The 20,188-nt window shown below is 51.9% G+C and overlaps 1 protein-coding gene across 1 annotated transcript; it reads left to right on the forward strand.

Annotated features, from left to right (window-relative positions):
* Window positions 1–2,607: 2,607 nt before the first annotated feature.
* On the forward strand, window positions 2,608–2,709 carry BLACAT1 (BLACAT1 overlapping LEMD1 locus). Its single transcript, XM_069459578.1, has one exon. It carries the CDS (start codon window positions 2,608–2,610, stop codon window positions 2,707–2,709), a length of 102 nt encoding a protein of 33 aa, XP_069315679.1.
* The last annotated feature ends 17,479 nt before the right edge of the window (window positions 2,710–20,188 follow it).

Consider the following 20,188-nt stretch of genomic DNA (forward strand, 5'->3'; position numbering starts at 1 on the left):
GGAAAGACAACCTGAGCACTTGGATCCAAGAGCTCAGCAGAATAACCACGCCCCCTTCGTTATACTTTCTGCCCTTAGATGCAAGAGCCAGGACAGCCCCTGGCCCAGCTCCTGACCAGCTTCATTCAACTCTCCCTTCCTCTGACGTGCAGGTTCCGGCTCCTCCTACGCCTGCCCACACCCTTGCTCAGTGACAAGCTGAGCAAAAAAAGCCAGGATTTTCTCATCCTCCCCAAAGCACCCCAGGGAGGAATGGTCACTTAAGGGGGTGTATTTTGCTGTTTTCAAAAAGAACAGGTACTGGAGGGGCAGTGGGGTGAAGAGGGAAGAGGATCCATGCACCCCGGGACCAGAGCTGCACCTAGACCTGGAGCGGAGCTGTGATGCTCAGAGCTACTTGCCCGGTGCGTTTGAGTCGTGTGCTCCTTCCCCAGATGAGCTTGCTACGCCGTCGATTTCTCCCCATATACTTTTCTATAATCGTGGGATGCTTTGTTGCTGGTACCCTTGGCATACACCCGCAGCAAGGGCAGCCCATGCACTGCAGTTACTGATCACAAGGGAACCTACCTGCTCTCCCCTCCTTCTTCCTGATCAGGATAGGCCTCCCAGCCCCTCGGGTTTGGCGTCTTAGTGTTGACCAACCTCCTGGTACATTGAAATGAGGAAGTGGAGGCTCAGAGAGAGAGCCAGTTGCCCAGGATGACAAAGCATGTCAGCATCCGAGCCAAGAGTAGAACCCAGGCCACCTAAGCCCCGGTGTGGATTCCTGTCTCTCTCTAGGTTTGTCAGAGGAGGGATCCAGAGATAGCTGCAGTAGATAGATCTAGAAATATAGTAGTTGTGTCTTGGCTCTGTCTATATATATCCTGGAGATTGCTCTCTGCTCACTATATATACTCCACCGGAGTGGGTGTGTAAATGGTGCTGGAAAGTGGGTTATTAAATAACCAGCCTGCCTACCCATGCTGACTCAAGCTGGGCCTCCTGCCCATCCGGCTGGCCAGTGGCAAGTTGCACCTATTAATTACAGCTATTAGCGACACGACCAAGACTTGGCGAGGGTGGGAGGGGAGAATCCCTACAGGAGCTGGCCCACGGTGGGCACTCTGCCTGGTGGGGGCCTCAGCTCTGCCTGGAGAAACATGAAGGAAGTTTGCTCACAGGGGCAGGATTGGCCAGACCTGTGAACTGCCTAGAGAGCCACCATCTGAGGCCGGGTTCCTCAAAAACAGTGGAGCACTTTGCAGGTGTGCCTTCTGGGGGAGCCAGACGCCCTTCGCAATCTCTGTTGCACGAGCGGCTGGGGAAGGGAGGTCCCTCAGGCCTCCTTATCCTAAGCCCCTCCGACACAGCCTCCTGCCTGCCTCCTTCTCCCCGGCATTTGGGCCTCACTCACCTGCTTGCCCCAGCGTTGTCCTGAGAGAGAATGGCTCAGACCAGGCCCAGGAGGCAGGCCTGACCTCCACGCGGGGTGCTTTCTTTTGTTCTCAGCTTCTCCGCTTGAGCTCACTTGAATGCACTTCTGCTCCCTTCAACAACAGGCCCAGGGGCAGAGGAAGGGCAGAGAGGTGAACTGGAAGAATCTGCAGGTGGCTAAGCCTAGGGAAACCTAAATGAGCATTTGGAGAAAGATACTCTCGCAGACTGAAGCTGCTCTCCTCGCCCCCTCCCATCCGCAGCCAGACTGCCACAGATGCCAGGCCGCCCTTGGCTCCCGCGCTGAGGGCGGGGTCAGCCAGGGGTAGAGGGGCCGACGTGCCCAGCTGGGGCAAATCCAGCCTCAGCCTCTACTGCAGACTTACTTATGTGCCAGGGAAGAAACTGTATCTTTACCCTTTTGCACCTACCTCGCAAGCCCTTTGCCCAGCACAGGTGCTAAATAAAATAGCCTGGTGGCTAAAAGAGCTCTCTTTGCTGTCTGTTCTCTACATGATGAGGACCGGGGTTTGTGCTGCTCTGAGCAGTCAAAGGAAGTGGGTTATGCTCCCTGTAGATTTCCCTGAGGGTGTCAGGCAACTTGGGGTTGTGAAGGAAGCTCGGAGGAATCTGTGGCTCACTTCCAGGTGTCAAAGTAGAGGCTGTGCTGGATGAAGGAGTTTCTTCCAGCTCCACAAAATTCCGCACTTGCATCATGGGATGTGTGACCTACAGGAGCGAGTGGAACCCCTCCTTCGAACCTGTGTAAGGTGGCACAGGCAGAGCTTATTGAGCCAGCTCGCTTCCTGTTCCCCATCCACAGGTGTGTGATGACAAGTGAGGCCTAGGGTGGGAAGGGATCAAAGGAAGCAGCAATTTTCTCTGTCCTGCTCTGGACTCCCCCAGGCTCCAATTCGAGGGATGACATCAGCTCCACACAGATCGGGGAAACACTGAGGTTTCAAAGAGGCTGTTGTTTGGTGGCTGACCCCTCCCCCTGCCGGTGTGAGAGACCTGGCTGGACCTGGGCAGCCTCAGGGAGTGGCACTGACTCTCTCTAGACCTGGAGTGTTCTGGGAGCATTAACCCCAGCTTGCTTCTCTCTTCCTGCCTTCCTCCTGCCCCTCTTCCTCCCCTGCCTTTCCCTACAGATCTTCTCTGGTGAGCACCCCCAGCCTGGCCCAGGGTATGCCCCAGTTCACTTTCGCCTGCTTCTGTGGCCTCCACGGCTTCTGCAAGATGAAGAGGAAGAAGGAGGAAGTTCACAGACAGCGGGAAACGGCAGTGTGAGCAGAACCAGGGCCCCCTCGTCAGCCCCCAGCAGGTCCCAGCCTGATGGTGGCCGCTTCTGGCTGGGGCTCAGAGCAGAGAGCCATGTGGGCGTCTGAAGTCTTGATTTAGCTGGTGCTCTTCTCAGCCTGACTCTACCCTGAGGGCATCAGCCTCCTGTGTGCCTCCCAGCCTCCTGCCCACACCCATTAGCTTGCAGTCCTCAGACCTCCCTGGAGAGAGGCCCTGGCCTGCAAGGGGAATCCCAGGACCTGCCGCCGCCTTCCAGAGACTGAGAGGCCCCAGGGATGCCAAGGAGTGCTCTGGGGCCTGTTCTCAGGGTGACCCCTCCTGAGGGCTGTGCCACCTGGGGCTAGGAGAGCTGTTGCTAAATGGGAAACCGGCTGCTCTAGCAGGGAGACTCCAGCAGCCCGGACCCTGGGGAGGCCTCGGGCGGGTCGGCAGGTTGGCAGGGCAGGCAGGGCAGAGGTGTGAGACAACAACCCCCAAACCCAGGATGGAGACCGTCCTGGGACCCCAGGACCTGGGGCAGGAGCCTCTGCAGAACAGCTCCACAGCAGCATCCTCCTGGGCCAGGTGCGCCAGGCCTGAGGTGGCCAGCCAGTCATGAGTAGCAGGGCGGGGACCCTGCTCACCCCTGCACACCAGAAAGCTGTCTTTCCTCCAGCCCTGGCCCTGACCCACCCACTTCCATGACGTCTGTGCCTCCTTGGCAGCAGCACAGATGTGGGGAGGCCTGGTCCCCAGGCTCCGACTCCCCTCCTCAGGGACTGTCTGTGAGCGGCCGGACCGAGGGACCCGTCTCCCGGACTAAGCTGTGTCCTCCCTTTGTTCACCTGTCCCCTTGCCTCACCCCTGCCTCTTCCTCCTCTCCTCGGGAGCCACAGAGGGGATGCGCGTGCATGTGGTGCCTTCAGGGGAAACTCTTGGGGTGGGGGGACCTCTAGGACTTTCCTTGACTTTTCCTCTCATCTCACCCCCATCAACCTTCCCCTGCCCTCACCCCCAGCCCACTTCCAGGAGGCAGGAGGCAAATGAAAAAACATTACCCTCTTTCCCTCCTCCTTCCCTCCTTGCCCCATTTTGGTATAACTTAGCCTGTGTCATCGGGGCTGGGGGGCACACCGCAGACAGGAATGCCGGTGCCTGTCACTCCAGGGAGCCCGCTCTCCTGCTCTCTTTCACGGGAACAGCCCAGCCCCAGCACAGTCAGATCCCACCAGCACCCAGGGACCCAGTAACCCTCTGGCCGACTAGCTGGCAACCTAGGCAGTGGAGGTCAGGGCGCAGGACCGGAGAGCCTGGTTCCCGCATCCATGGCATGTGGGCCTCTCTGGACAACTAGGGCAGGCAAGAGGCCTCCTTGGCCGCTTTGCCCAGACACTGGGAGAAGCAAGGGCACGCTCTGCTGGCAGCCTTTGCCTGTTTCTTGGACTTTGGGCAGATTTGGTGGCATCCAGGTTGTCTTTGTGAGGCCTGAGCACAGCTAGAGTGCTTTCCTCCCATCCTCCAACCCCTCCTTTGCCCCCACCTCCCAGCCCCCGCCTTCTACAATCTGTTATTTCCTTTTATATCCAAAGAATTATAAACAGAAGTCCTTCCCTCAAGGAAAGAGCAAGATTCAGCAATAGAGTTCAGCGAGGTCACAGGGACAGGAGAGAAACTCCCTGGTTCTTTGTCCTCTTGGACAGTAGAGGGCTTGGGTGAGGCAGAGATGGGCAGAAAAGCGTTCAGGGGCTACCTTGATACAGGGGCCAGAAAGCCCGCCTTGGGGGCGCGTGTGTCCCTAGCGGTAGCCTGCCAGGCTGCAGTCCTGGAGAAGTCACTCCTGTGGTGACGGATGAAATCGGACCCCCGGAGACTCAGAGGTGTTGGGTGTTGTGTCCTGACCACATGGGCTCACCTGGAGGGAAGGTCAGGAAAGTGGAGAACATGCACTCCGGGGAGGGGGTGACCAAGGAGAGCTTTCCCCATGTGCGCGTCTCAGACCTTGGCAGGGATCGCAGCTGCAGGGTTGGCAGCGAGCCCCAGAGCTTTCCTCCCCTGGGAGAACTCTCTTGGCTCCAGAAGGATACTGGATATCTTGAGTCCTTGCTATGGGAACATGGGTAGGGGCCCAAGGTCAAGGCATTCTGAGTGGAGGTCCAGCTGGTGCCTGCAGACAGCTGTCCTTGGCCTCCAAGCTGGTAGACTCCTCCTCACCCAGGGCTAAGGCTGGCGCCAACACTGCAGCTCAAATGGCCTGAGTAGGAGGCAGCAGCAGGAGCAGCAGCTTCTAGCCAGACATACCCCACTTTCTACTGTCCCTCAGCTTCCTTCTCAGGAAAATGGGACTTTGCTCCTCTTAGCATCTTGGGAAGTGATCTGGGGACGTGTTCCCATCTCTGTGTCCTTGGGTGAGCCCAGGGGACAGGTTCAATCCTAAAAGGCCGAAGCAGCCCCAGCATCCACAGACCATGCCCCCTGGGCCTCTGACTTCTGGTCCAGGCTTCTGTTCCTTCTGGGCTGGGCCTGAGTCTCATGCCTTCCCAGATGTCTGGCTGGATAATGTTGCCCTATTTCAAATTCCCTCCGCTCCCCGCCTGAGTAAAGGCCACTCCAGGGTCTCTCCCAAAGACTCCACCTTGAGGTGGGGGCCCTGAGCTCTTGGGGTGAGGCAGGGCTGTGTGGGTGGATGATTCTGTGGAGGAGGCCAGGCATCTTGTTCTTGCTGCATGGCACTGAGCGCTCCTGGTGGATGGGTGGGGGTCCCACCTCCCTGGGCCCCAGTGTTCCCCATCTATGAAGGGACTTCCCATGCCCATTTCCCCTCTCAGGCTCCGGCCACTGAACGGAGGAGCAAGAAGTGTGAAGGCTGCTTGGGGGCCTTGTGACTTGAGTGTTGTCCGGGACCCTGGCCCATGGGACCCAAGGGGCTTCTAGTCTCAGGTTGAAACCTCTTTATTAGAATGTCATTTCCTTCTCCACTCCCAGGGAAGGGCTTTTTGAATGTAGCATATGAGTCCATAGGAATATACAGGGAGAATTGTTATTTTTACCAAAAAAAAAAAAAAAAAAGAGCAATAATTTAACTGTAATATGCATGAGGTAGTGCAGTGGGAGCTCTGAGCCGGGAATTGGGTCTCCTGGGTTCCAGCCCTGCTTGGAAACTAATGACTGTGTGGTCTTAGGCTAATTGTGTCTTATTTCCGGGGCTCAGTTTCCTCAGCTATAAAGAGGGGATCACACTCATGTCCTCTAAGTTCTTTTTGTTGTTCAGGGCTCCGTGAGTCTGGGAAGTTGAACCTCAGTGGGGCTCAGGGGTGTGGACCCAGACGGGTCGCGGGTTTCCCGTGCCCTAGCGGATGCGGTCTGTGCAGACAGCAAACGTGGGTGGGGCGGGCGGGTGGAAGTGATATGGCGGCTCTGAGCAGGAGTGGCGGAGTGAGAGGGAAAGCCGAGTCACCCGGAGCTTCTGCCAGAGTCCCTCAGCCAGGGCCCAGGACTCTGCAGTGCTGCCTCTCCTGCCTCCTCCTGCCAGGCGCAAGGGCGGGTGAGTCTGTTGGCCTGGACTCTGACTCTGGGCCACCACGGGTGCCACTCTTGTGCACACTCTCCTTCTCTATCACACACACATCACCACGCATCCCCTGCAGATACTCGAGAGATTCTAGAAGAGATGTCAAAGGCCGGTGCCCTGCCCCAGTTCTGGAACCCGTGGACTTCTCTTTGTGCAGCTGCTCCTGTGTCGTCTCCAAGCTGATCAAACCGCCCATGTCATGCCTTGCCTTCTGCAAGGGGAAGTACCTCAGGCTGGAATCTCCCTGTCCCTAGACCGAATGTGCGTTTTGCCCGGTGGTTTGAGACATGCTGGTAGTGGGGTGGGCTGGTGACTGGATGGAAAGCCGCAGTCCCCAGCTCCCCTGAGTTCCTCGGCAAATTGCTTCCTCTCTCCCAGCTCCTCCATACAAGGTGACAATGAGTCCTATCCCCTCCCTACCAGTGTAAGGGCACCTGGTATCAGATGTGCCTAGATATGGCTGGAACTTTTGGAGACTTCACAACTGTGAAGATGGGCTTTCGCCAGAGAAGGAAATCTCGGGGCTCCTGTGGTCAGTGAGCTGCAGGCTGGTCCAGGAAGTCACGTTCGTCCTGAAGGTGGCTGCTGTGCCCAGCAGGTGATGGGCTGACAATACCGCAAGAACTAAGGACCAGAACCTATTCCCAAAGAATGAACGCACTATCCCTCTGACACAAAAGCAAGAGCAAGAGGTAGCTGTCACCACATCACCCTGCTCCCAATACAAACACAGCTCCTGAAGTCCGTGTTGCTAAACAGTTGAGGACCAGGATGTCTGGCTTGTCGGAGTGAGTCCTCCAGACCCCATGCCATCCCTGGAGTGGCCAGTGCCCTCTGTGTTGGGGTCGTTGTGGTCAGTCTTGCCTGGGCTCCCTTCTCTAAATTCCCGTGGGATCAACGACAGACCATGTAGAGGAAACAGAAACCTTGGCTCTTCACAGGGAGCCCAGGAGGTCAGGACTGTCCACTGGAGGGTGACCGGTGGCTGTCAGGGCATCCTTGGAGGAACGCCTTATGCTGAGGAAGAAATTCCAAAAGCCAAGAGCCCCCAAACCTGGGCAGCCCGGGCTCTGGCAGAAACCTCCAGGGTCTGGAGTTCAAGGGTTTTCCTGGTGGGCTGCTGGTCTCTCTCCCTTCCCTTCTGGGGCAGCCATCTCTCCTCCTCCAGCGCATTGCCATGCTCCATCTGAGGGGCGGGAGGAAGGCAGGAGGGGGAGATGGCAGGACCCAGACAGATCCTCAGGACTCTCCCAGCCTCTGTTGCCATGGCAACACTGCTATTTTTATCCTGTTGTTCATGATGCTCAAAGCTCTGACTTTCTCTGTTCCATAGAGGCCAGGCTGGCTTCTGCCCTCATCCTTCAACACAGCACCTTCTCCCAGAGGTCCAAGGAGGGGAAAAAAGTGATGGAGGAGAGGAGAACCCACTAGGTCATCCCTCAATGAGGGGGAACTGTTTGACAAGAATTCGCCTCTGCATTTTTGAGCCTTTGGTTTCCTACCTTGCTTAGGCACCCAGTTTTACATTTTCTAGGAGATCAAAGCTCCCCATGGGCTCCCTGAGAGGCTGCTCCAGAGAAAAAAAGGAAGAGCTGCTGCTCAGGACGAGTTTTTCCCACATGGCGGTGTCCATGGGGGCTGCTCCCCTTCTTGGGAAAATCAGACCTGGTTCTGAAGACTGTCCTGTTGGTGTAAGCCAACCCCTGGCCTCCTGAAAGGGGATAAAAAGCTAAGTTTGGTTAATTAGCAATCAAATACACTCACTGTCACTGGGGAATCTAAACCAACACTTCCCTTTCTGCTGTCTCTCCACCAAAGAACTAGGACAAATGGCTCCATGCCTTTGTCCAGTCTTTCTGTCCAAAGCAAAATAGCATATATTCTCCAAGCTGGAAAGCAGCCTCCTCCCCACCCCCAGTTGAACAGCCACGGTTCTCTCCAGGCTCTTGAAGGCAGGGTTTAATGAAAGACTTTGTCAGAGCTGTTTTTTCTCTGTCTCTTCTTCCTGGCTCAGCCTCTGGTCCTCTCCTTATGTCCCCACCTCCATTGCAGTGGCAGGAGACCCCTGAGAGTCAATGGTGCTAATGTTCCCCACCTATATGCTCCTATGTAGGTTAGTGAGATTTGAACCCAGCACCTGGGGTGGTTGGGTTGGGGGTGGTGCATTTCACATCCTCAAGACTACGACCCTGGAGACAGGTCCAGATCTTAACGCTGTAAAGTAGCAATCTGTATCATGCTAAACTCCTGCATTGAGGTTCTGCCTCAAATGAGCTGACTCTTGGATGGTTAATTTTCCTGGGGTGGCTGGGGCCCATTTACTAAGCCTCTAATTGGTTTCATTTTGGCTCAGGTTGCATGGTTTCCTGAATCTATGCACCTGGAGCAAGCACTTTTCTGGTTGCCACTGAAAAGCATGTCGGCATACGCTGCTCTGTTAATTGCTGTAATAAACACTTTATTATATCCCTTTGCAGTAAGTGAATTATGTTGTCAGGGTAGATGGGGCATCCGTGTTTATTTCACACTGTAATACACTGCAGCAGAAGCTAAACATTTGTTTCCACCAATTCTGCTGAGAGGAGGGAGAAGAGAAACTGGGACGAAGAGCCAGGAATGTGGATATGAAGTGAGGTGATGGGCCAAGGAAGAGGCTTTGGGAGACACCCTGAGCCCCCAGAACTCTGTGAACCTCAGTTGTGCTATCTATAGATTGAGGGAAGCAGGCCTCCTGCCTCCTAGCATCTCAGAGAAATAGTGGGATAAAGCTGGCTGCAGTGGGAGTGTGTGTGTGTGTGGAGGGGGGAACAGGGAAGGTGGTCTAGGACTACAATATGATCACATGGGCTTAAAGGTGCTTTTAAGAAAGATAAAGACCAGCCAGGTGTGGTGGCTCACGCCTGTAATCCTAGCCTTCTGGGAAGCTGAGGCGGGAGGATCACTTGAGGTCAGGAGTTTGAGACCAGCTCTCACAAGAGGGAGGACCCCCCCCCCCATCTCTACTAAAAATAGAAAAAATTAGCTGGGCAACTAAATATAGAAAAAATTTTAGCTGGCGTGGTGATGCGTGCCTGTAGTCCCAGCTACTCGAGGCTGAGGCAGGAGGATCGATTGAGCCCAGGAGTTTGAGGTTGCTGTGAGCTAGGCTATGCCATGGCACTCTAGCCCGGGCAACAGAGTGAGACTCTGTCTCAAAAAAAAAAAAAAAAAAAAAAAGATAAAGACCTTCAGTTGGGCTTCTCAGAACTAAAGGCTGTGTATTCACAGAACACATAGGAATTTTCAGGAGAGAACTACACGGAGAGAAAAATGCTATAAGATGGTATAACAGTAAGAGCAAGAATTATTATATCATGCGGTGATTACACATACATAAAGCTGTTTTTTAAAAAAGAATTTTTATATCATAACTCTACTTGGATTGGAGGGACAGAGATTCCAATGATCTCTGAAGCAGGGAACCCTGGGAGAGGGCAGAGAGCTCGAGTCATCAGGTCTAACTCAAAGGCAGTTTCTTGCAAGGCAAGGGGGGCTTTGGGGCAGGATGAGACACAAGCATTACACAGGCAGCTCAGGTTTGGAGCAGTGGATCGACCCTCCTGAGAGGGTGGCCCCCTCTTCTGCCTACTCAGCCGCCATGATGTCTAGCACAAAGCTCCCACTAAGTGTTCAATGGTCTGGCGCCCCAAGCCTTTTTGCCTTCGGAAGTTAGCTGAGATGCCTGCCCCAGCCCCTCTGCTGTCTGCACCCCAGCCCTTGCCCCCTTGTGTGGGGAAATCTCTGCTGTGCACTGCTGTCGGCTAAATCCACTCAATCATATTGACTCCTGACCCTGTACAAAGCCCTGTGGGAGGAACTACAGGAGAAATGCAGGGAAATCAGACATTGCCCCAGCCCTGCACTTGAGGAACTCACAATTTAATCAAAGGCAATGTGACAAGGCTCAAAAATGCCTTAGGTAGAGTATAAGCAAAGGACTTCAGAGGCCTGAGAGAGCACAACTGTTTGTGGAGTGGGGAAGGATCAGGGAAGGCTTCACAGAAGAGGTGGAATTTGATCTGAGCCTTGAAGGATGGAGAGGAAAGCATGTTCAGGGCACAGATCCCAGGGATCCTTCTTTCCTCTTTGCCAACATCTACAGACTTCTGCCCATGGCGGTATGTATGCACAGACAGAGGCAGCAATGACCTTGCCAGCAGGTTGGACAGGGAGCCTGTTCTGTCACAGGTGAACCATATTGCCCCCAAATGCCTTTCCTCTCCAGGAGTCTGATTCCTGAAATTTCATCAGTGCTTCCTCTCTTTGACTTTTGGCTTTGATCCCCTGGGGTTTATAGTCCAGGAGGGAGGCAAACACTGGGTGGTTATCAGGCATTTGTCCCACAGCATCAGTGACTACATCCGATTCCCTCCTGGAGCAGATTTTGTTAGGGTGGGGGAAAGAGCATGAGAGCGTTGGTGCACAGCGGGGTGGAACTCCGCCTCCACCTCCCTGCCCCTCAACTGGCCACGAGGGGAAGAACACAAGACTTAAGTTCCAATCTCAATTCTCTTTACTAGCCGTGGCAGCCTAGAGAAGTCACCTAATCTCCCCCAAACTCCATTTTCCATATGCAAAATGCAGATAAAAATACCCACCCCAGAAGGTTTTGCAAGGGTCAAGTCAGATAGCCTGTGCTCAAGTGCTCACCTACCTCCCTGCCTGGCACAAAGCAGGCGTCCAATACGAGTGAACTGACAGGGTTAGTTGAAAGAATTACAAATGGCACGTGTGCATTTTGCATGTCTCACATACTCCACTGCATCTAGCACATTGTTAGCTACAGAGTGGAGATCCAGTCAATACAGGTCGGATTGCACGTGAAGACATGGGGACGGAGAGGTCGGGAATGACTCAATGGCTCACCTGTGGGCCAGATAGCGTCTCCTTTGTCAGGTAGTAGACAAGAAATAGTGCATAAATATGCTTCTCCCGAAATGGAGTGTGATGTGGCCCAGCGCAGGCGAGCCGGGCGTCCCCCCAGCCCGCCCCGGCAAACTGGCGGAGCACTCCGGGACAAGTCCCTTCCTTGCGCTGCAATTTGGGGAGCATCCTGCAGGCGGCGCTTTCCCATCGTCGCAGCCGCAGCCGACTGGGGGCTGCGGAGGGAGCGAGGGGTGAGGAGAAGTGTGGAGGAAAAACAGCCCCACGCGTCACTCACATATTTACATCTGAACTGTCAAAATAGTTATTTTTAAGTCGAGTTCCGTCTGCTGCCGGCTTCAAATCGAGCGGCGCGGGGGCGGGGGCGCCTCGCCGCGGAGGGAGGCGGGGCAGCGGCGGGCGCGAGTGCGCGTGCGCAGGGCGCCTGGCGGGGCGCGCGGGGCTCCCGGCCGCGTGGGCTGCGCGCGGGCCGCGTGGGCGCGCCGGGGCTGGTGTGTGCTGGCTGCTCCCCCGGCCACTTCGCGCCTGGCTTCGGGAGCTGCGGAAACTGTTGGTGTCGGCGTGGGCTGCCGATCCTGGCTCTCCAAGGTGCTGGGCAGGTTCCTGCTGTCCCAGGGGAACCACTCACCCCGTCCCAGGACAAGAGGGAGCTCTGTCCTGTTCTTACCTTCTCTGCACGACTTTGGTTGTCCACCTGCCCCCCACCCCCGTCCCTGATAACCCTCCGTCTGGAAGTTCTTCTCCACACCCCACCTCTGATACCTCCTAGCTGCGGGGTGGGAATGACAATGACTTGCCTTCTATGTCAGGGGGTGGAAGAATTCGTTTTTCTCTGCAAAATGAGGGGCCTGCTGGTTTGAGATTCAGGATGCTTCTTTCTCTCCGCTCGCTCTCTCAGGGGCGGTGGGATTTGAGACAGACGCTGGCTGGCTCTGCTGCCATCAATATGTGTCCCAGGCCTGTCCCATGTCTGCTCTGTAATGAGTAGTGTTCCGGAATGTCACCTCTGTTAATGGGCAAGCGGCACCTGTGCACAGCCGGAACCACCTCTCTGTCTTCATTAGGCAGTCCGCGGCCTGGCTGCCGGCCGCCCTCTCTGGGTGACAGATGACAGGGATGAGGAGTGAGAGCAGCAGCCTCCTGCTGTCCAGGATTCGTTCCCAGACAATGACCCCGAATGCCTGTCCCTGCTCTCACCCCACAACACCAAAATAGACACCTGAGAAAAATGCCCTTCTGGGGCGAAGTGCAGCAAGGACAGGTAATAGCTAAAAACCAGGCTAAGGAGAGTGGAGGAGTCATTTCTAGAAACAGACACCTTCCCTGGCCACTGTAATCTCCGGTTTAGATTGCATTTTGGGGTCTCTTCCTTCCCCCTACCCAAGCTGTCTCCACAGGCCACCTTTTATGTGTCTCCTAATAAATCTGTCCACCGCGCGAAAGTCACAGGATGAGGCTGTAACGGATGTTCTAATTCCAGACTTCCCTCTAGCCTAGGCCTTCCAGCAAAATCCTCATCTCTTTAAATCTCAGCCCTCGTATCCGCCTGAAACAAGGGGCATCGAGATGAGCCGAGCCACAAAATGTTGTGAGACATTGATGTGGTTTCAGAGGACCCCACCAGGATAAGATCAATCTTCAAAATACACTGTCGTAGAGACCACGTTCCTCTGGTGCAGTTCAATGTATCCACCCTCCCTCCAAAGCTGTGTTACAGAGTTGTAGCATTTCCTTCATCTCCTCCACTGCCCGAGCAGATGAAGCTGGATCAGAAGTGTCCTTCCGTATCCTCCAGGTGACTGGAGGTGGAGGTGGGTTGGTGCCAGCCGTGGAGGGTTAGGAGTGGTGGCAGTGATCACTTGGAACTGCCCGAGGCAACTGTCTGATCCAGAAGCTGCACAGATAGTTGTTGTCTTGACTGGCACAGGTGGTGGAAGTGGCTTCCCACTGCCAGGCCCTCATTTTGAAAGGCTGTGAGGGAACCACGTGGGGGTCTAGACTTTTCCTGTGAGCCCTCTTCCTTGTCTCGGGGAAGGGCACCTCTGTCCCCTGAGATATGCAAGCCGGAAATCTCAGTCATCCTCGACACCCCCCACTCTCTACCCCACCTTCTCCTTCCTAAGTCTCCCTTACATCTACTTCTCTCCAACCCCACTGCTACCACCTTGGTCCAGCCTCACCCCTTCTTACCTTGCCTCTCCATTCTCACCTCCTACCACGCTCTCTCTGGTGCTACTCCAGCCGCCCTGACTTTCTTGCTATTCTAGGAACGTACACACACAGCCCTCCCTGCCCACACAAACTAAATCAGACCCGTTCCTCCAAAGTCCTTCTCTATCACATCAATCTGTCTTATCACGCTGAAATTTTCTTGTTCACTCCATTGGCTTGTTTGTCTGCTTTTCCCTCCTAGGACGTAAGTACCAGGAAGGCAGGAACCTCATTTGCTTTATTTTTTAAATACCCTGGAATCCACAGCACCAAGGACAGGGCCAGGCACATAGCAGGTGTCGGGAAATATTTGTCAAATGAATGAGTGGACAGTTTGCTGCACCCTAGCGTTACCCCATTCCTATCATCCTCTCCAGCAGCTGGAGGGATCTTTCCCGAATGCAACTGTCATCACATCACTCCCCTGCTCAGAGTCCTTTGGTGACAGGATTGGCAAAATGTTGACAACTGTTGAAGCAGAGTGAGGGGTATGTGTGGGTTTCATCATGCTTTCACTTGTAATTTACTTCTGTTTGAAAATGTTTAAGTTTAAAAATTATGGACACAAAAACCACCATAAAACTCTCAGTGGCTCCCACTGGCCTCAGGACAAAGCCTAAAACCTCCTTATGCTGCTTCCTAGGCCCTTGGCTGTCCCGGCCCTGCCTGTCTTCCAGCCTCGCCTCCCACACTCGGGATGCTCAGGAAACATCTCCACCGCCTCTTGGTACAAGAAACAGTTGTAATTCCCTGGAACCGTTGTTTTGTTTTCATTTTATGAGTGTGGGATTTACTGGGGTTTTTGTGCGGCTGCTAGAAAGCTGGGTCACACCGCAGAGGCTCCTGCAGTTCTGGTGAATGTTGGGCCATTCGGGTTTCCATCTCTCTCTGCCTCATTCTTTCTTCATGTCATGCTGTTACTTTTTCTGTCGTCTTTTGCTTCCGCTTTTACTCTCTTTCTGTGGCTGTCTTCAGATCCTTGCTGGTGCAGAGTCTCCTTTGTGCCATGGGAATTCAACTGTCCTGGGTTTTAGGGACAAGAATGGATGTCTCAGGATGCCCTCTCCATCTTGGGTTGTCTAGCAGCTTACTACGTGACGTTGCTGTCTGCCGCATGCTTCCTTACGCTGAACAACGCTCTCCTCTTCCTGCAACATAAGCCCATTGCCTCGAGCGAGTTCTCTCGCTCATAAGTATTCTTTTGAGAAAAGCAGTTCCCTGATTGGCCTTTATTATGAGGAGAAGCTACTTTCAGTTCCCTGAGTTCCCAGGTAAAGGGGTGGGCTGCCATCCCAATGAGGTGAGGAGACGCCCCTGTCACCAGTGGTGTCCCCTCCCCGGCAAGAGTCCCAGCGCAGGACCCGGTACCATGGCACAGTTCCGGGGCTTCACTCACAGCTCACGCTCTTGAGCACTTGCCGTTGAGCACTTACCACTTAGCATTTATTGTAAATAGTGTTTTAAGCACCTGAGATGCATTAGCTCAATCCTCTATAATTCTGCGAGGCATGTACTATTATTACTGTATTTTCATTTCACAGATGTGAAAGCCAGGGCCCGGGGTAACAGAGTTCGTAAGTGATATAAACGAAGGCAGTGAGACAAAATCCAGGGTACAAATGGAAGCAGTCTGGCCCCGGAGCCTGTGCTCCCCACCACTCGGAAATTGCCTCTCCAGGCCCTTTGGGGCTGTCCGAGCTCCTGGGCGGAGGCTGGTGCTCCAAAGCGTCCCTGCATTTCCTCCACTGCCACAGTCATTATCATTTCCTATGGAGACTGGGGCGAAGCACCCACTGTGTCTCTCTCCCTGTCCTCGGTCTCTTCCATCCTGCCCTACACTGTTCCTGCTGTCATCGCTGAGTGCCCTTCTTGAGAGGCCACAAGGGGGACAATCTATCACTGGTAGCAGAGGGCCCCACACTGGAAGGATCCTGGAACCAAAAGGAACCTGGAGCCTAAACACCTTCACCAGAAATCCCAGAGCTCTCTGCAAGCTGGTTCAACCATATCCATCCATTTATCTAAAGCAAATACTTTGCTGAAGCCAGGTACGGCCTGGTCTCGTCCCCATTCCTACTCCCAAGCCTTTGTCCATGATGTGCCCTTGCCTACAATGTCCATCCTTCTACTTTCTGCCAGTCCAAAGCGGACCTGTTCTCTAGGTCCCACTCTGAATTTCACCTCCTCCAGGAAGCTTTGCCTGAATACCTCCCCCTCCTTCCAACCAGGGGTGATTTTTCTCTGCTTCTGAACTTCTTGGCACTTACGGGTACCACTGTACTGGTATTAGATTATGAACTTGGACCTCTTACCCTTACCCATGTGTTTTGGTTTTAGAGACAGGGTCTCTCTCTGTCACCCAGGCTGGAGTGCAGTGGCATACTCATAGCTCACTGCTGACTGGAGCAGCCTCGAACTCCTAGGCTCCCATGTGTGTTTTTGGTTTGTTTCTCTGTCTAGAATGTAATGCCTTTGAGGACAAGAACTGTATCTTACATGGCTTTGTATGCCCCACTGCTTATCCAAAATTTCTTGCATGTGGTTTATGCACCATGAATCTCCATAGGCAGGACTTGTAGGATATCAGGAAGGGAGCCCTCGAGTTCACAATTAGTTAATATCAAAGGTTTGGTTTGTCTTCATGACAAGACTTGTTTTGGTTTTAAGAAGAAGCTCAGAAAACAGGGTAGATGGGTAGTTTCCTAACTTTGTGTAGCAGTGAATTTTTCCTTTAAAGGTAATCTTCATAGGAATCCAATCTGTAATGTAGGTAAGGGGGGAGTTGTTCTGCCTGCCCTGGAGTGGGGCTGCCCTGTGCCCCCCACCCCTCTATGGCAGCTCCAAGCACTTCTATGGAAACCTTGGGACTGGAGCATCATGGTTGGAAAATCGCTAGGGAAGATCACATCTTACTTCACGTTAGAAGAATTTGCTAATTTAGGTTACTGAAAGCAGAAATTACATACACTCATTTTATTAAAAGCATATTTGCTGCTGTGTTTATAAAATGGCAATTAGCGACACTTCCCCCTTTGTTACATACAAGGTTGTTGGTTTTTCTTTTTTCTCCGTTACCCTTATTCATGCCTTATTCTCTAGAAGGGAAGATGCTTCCGCCAGAACCCTTGTTGCATTTGGTGAAACAATCCACTTACTCTTCCATCTTCCCCATTAAACTGGTGGCTCCGTGGGGGCAGAGACTGCTTCTCCTCCTCATCTTCAGCCTTAGCAAGGGACCTGGTGCATAGTAGGTGCTTGGTTAACTGAGCTCCCGAGGGTTTGAGTCTCTAGTTATACAGCCACCTCTCAGTGAGCTAGACCTAGCTCCTTGAGCTCTGTGCTGTGGATGATCCCTGGTGAATTTCAATGTGGAGCTGGCTTCTTCCTGCTGCTCAGCCCGGGCCCCAGCCGCTTCCCTACCCTACCCTCCCGTTTCCTGCTTCCCTGCGCAGCTGCCATGGGCACAGAGAATATTAGTTAATTTTAATATTAGCCTAAGAAAGATTAATTAGGAAGGCAAATGTGCTCTAAAAGGTGTAATTAATTCCAAAGCCAAATAGCAGAGCGTTATGGATTATCGGTACGCTGCTGCCTTCAAGTAGTGTGGATAATCAAGGGTTGACTAGACAAGTGCAGAATAATTTTTTAAGTGTCAGTGCTGTGTAGACCAAACTCCATATGGTTCCTTATGTAAGCAGCTCATGGCTGAGACAAAAGATTTGTCATGAAGGTGGTGCCTGTGCAAGTGCAGTGAAGGGGAAACACATAATCAAACATCCTGTTGTGGCCATTCTACCTCCTAAATCATTCATGAATCACGTGCCTTCCTCTCTAGTCCGCCCCTGAACTGAATCATCTCTTTCCTAGGCTGTTGTAATAATCCGCAAGTAGTCCTGCAGCCTCCAGACTCTGCCCTACCAATGAATTCATCCTCCAATCAGTATCAAGCTAAATTTAATCATGCCGTCTCCCACTCAGAAACTTCCAAATGTGCCCAGAGGTGCAAGCCGAGCTCCTTAGCATGCCCCACCAGATCCTTCACAAATTGGCCCCAGCCTATCCAACCTGACTCATTTCCCTTCTCACTCACCGTACTCCTAGAACGTCTTTCCCCGCCCCTCGTTTACAGGGCAAACTATTGCTCAGCCTGGAAATCTCAGCCAAAATGAAACTTTTGACCCTTAGGGGCTCCCAATTCTGGGCTCTTGCAGCACTATGTTAACACCTTATTTTCTTGTAATTATTTGCTTTCTTTTCTTTTTAAGGAGACAATGAGCTCCTTAAAAGAAGAACTGTAGCTTTTAGGTTTTTGTATTCTCCTCTCCCTCTCCCTGGTTTAGGCCAAACATCATGCCTATCCCGTAGGAGATGGTCAGTAAATAATTGTTGAAAGAAATTGGTCAGCTAATGATTTCAACAATGGTGCCAACCAGATCCGCTCATTAAAACGCAAACTTCCCCTCCCTGCACTTCCCCCCTTCTCACCCCCAGTTGGTAGTAAATTCAGCTTGAAATATCTGGGGAAATGCCTCAGTTCTCCATTTCCTTTGCCTGCCGAGCTGAGGCTCAGGGGCAGGTGGCTTCAGGACGAAAGTTATCTGAAAATGGTGAGTGATGCAGACTTCAGACTGACAGCTGCTGATCTTTGCTTTAGTTGATTTCCCCCTTTGCAAATGGTTATTGGCAATTGAAACTGCAAATCTACTATCTGCTCCCCTATGTAAATTGCATTTACATTTAAATTGTGCATTCTTCCAAAGAACGGGGTTAGTAAATAACTGGCAGATTAAATTTGAGGAGAGGAAATTGTGCCCCACGTCAAACCTGAGACTGAAGTGACATCTGGCTTTTACTATTTTCCGTTATTTCGGTTTAATAACAGCATGTGGCATTAAGGGAAGAGAAATTGGATCTACATTTTAATGAAAGAAGGAAGCTCTCAGGGTTTAGATACCTTATCATGTTGAATACCTAGTCGATTGGCAATTAAAACTTGCTTCCCTCAAGAAATGAAATATCTTTGCAGCCAGGGAGGGAATAAAAAACAAAAAACAAGCTAATACCCAGGGCTACACAGATAAAACTGAAGGAAATGGGGTGCTGCAAACACTGAAACCGAATATTTCAGGATACTGTGGAGTACAGGAATTCTTAAACGGAATAATGCTGACAATAGAATCATGAATGTGCTTCAAGAGAATAGCTTCAGACAGAATAGTTTGCACATCATAGGGGGCTCAACCCATAGATTTTTGGTTGAGATCCTCTGATTTAATCCCTCTCAACCAAGCTTGTGTTAAACTCCAGAGATTTAACCAAGAAAATATTTGAGAAATCCCTGTTTCATGCCACTAGTCTGTTGAAATGGAAGCAGTTCCACCTGCTGGCTGCTGTTTTGTCGAAAGCAATTCTGGGAAATGTAAACAAAATGCTTGTGCATCTAATAACCCAAGCCTATCATTTATGTGCTTTGATTCAAACAAATGTGTCAATTTTCAAAGACTTTTGTTTGATGAATCCAATGTTTGGATGTTGGTGAATGTTTGCATTACATGTTTGTTTGGAAACTGATGCTCTATTCAGAAACTCTGAAGCCATAGCCCTGGGAGCCGCAGCCTGGGAGCACTCGACGAGCTTCCCTAACCACCCACCCAAAGGTGCTCAGCTCTCTCCCAGAATCTGGAAAGAGCTGAAATTATAGACTTCCATGGGCAAGTGTAAATGGGTTGGAACCTCCTGAGGAAGAGACTGGATGTGGAAACTCTCTGAGGCTAGGGCTCATGAATAGAATAATGGAAGACGTTTATATAACGCTTACTATGTGCCAGGCACTTTCGGTGTGTTGTAGCTCATTGAATAACATAACAGCCCTTTGGGGTGGGTACCACTGTCATCCCCATTACAGAGGAAGAAGAGGAGACACAGAGAAGTGAGTAAATTACTCAGTCTGACATCACCCAACTGGTAGATGATGGAGCTGGGATTTGACTTGAGGCAGGCTGGCTCCACTGTCCTCGTCACCCCTGTGTCCCTGGTATTTAATCAAGACATTGTGTTTTCTCACTGTTACATTTTGTCTTGCATAAATGTTTCTAAAATCTGAGCAGTCTTTCTTAAAGGATGCAAGCTAATGATCTGACAGATCTTTCCTTAAACAAAATAAAGCAACAACCAAGTAGCCTTTTGCAATGTAGATGATAATATCTGTCTCAGTTGTCTTCCAGGAGAGTCCAGAGGATGAAATAAGATGATATGAAAATGCTTTGAAAAGGCCAAAACCATCAGACTCCTGTAATGTATCATTATTAATATTTATCTGCACTCCATCCTGATTCTTATTTTCTTAAATGAGCAATCCTTAATAAATTAATATAGGTTTCTTCCACTTTTCTATTTTCCCTGGAGTATATGGCCACATTACCCGTCTACTAGTGTGGAGCTTTTGATGGGTGGCCCAGACACTTGAGGTTGTTTGATTTCTCCTTTCCCTTCTCAGTTTCTTGGCACCATGTGCTTTGGTAGCAGCTCCTTACTTCCTGTGCATAATGATAACTTCCCTGCATCTCTTGACATTTTATCATGGCAGTCTGCCTGTGAAGTCGACCAGTACCTCCTTCTGTTTGAACTTGGGTTAAATTAATCATCCGATTTGCACATCAATCTGTTGCTATGGGGGTTACTGATGTCACACTGTCAGTATTATGATTACCATACTATCTAACAGGCAAAAAGGGACTGGTTGCTAGTGGAAACCCTAGGGTGAAACTCACCCAGCTTTAGTAACCA

This window comes from Eulemur rufifrons, chromosome 27, assembly GCF_041146395.1.
Source record: "Eulemur rufifrons isolate Redbay chromosome 27, OSU_ERuf_1, whole genome shotgun sequence".
Taxonomy (NCBI): Eukaryota; Metazoa; Chordata; class Mammalia; order Primates; family Lemuridae; genus Eulemur; species Eulemur rufifrons.

What these genes read in the sequence shown, in the direction of transcription:
- BLACAT1 (XM_069459578.1), top strand. Translation starts at nt 2,608, where the DNA reads ATGCCCCAGTTCACTTTCGCCTGCTTCTGTGGCCTCCACGGCTTCTGC.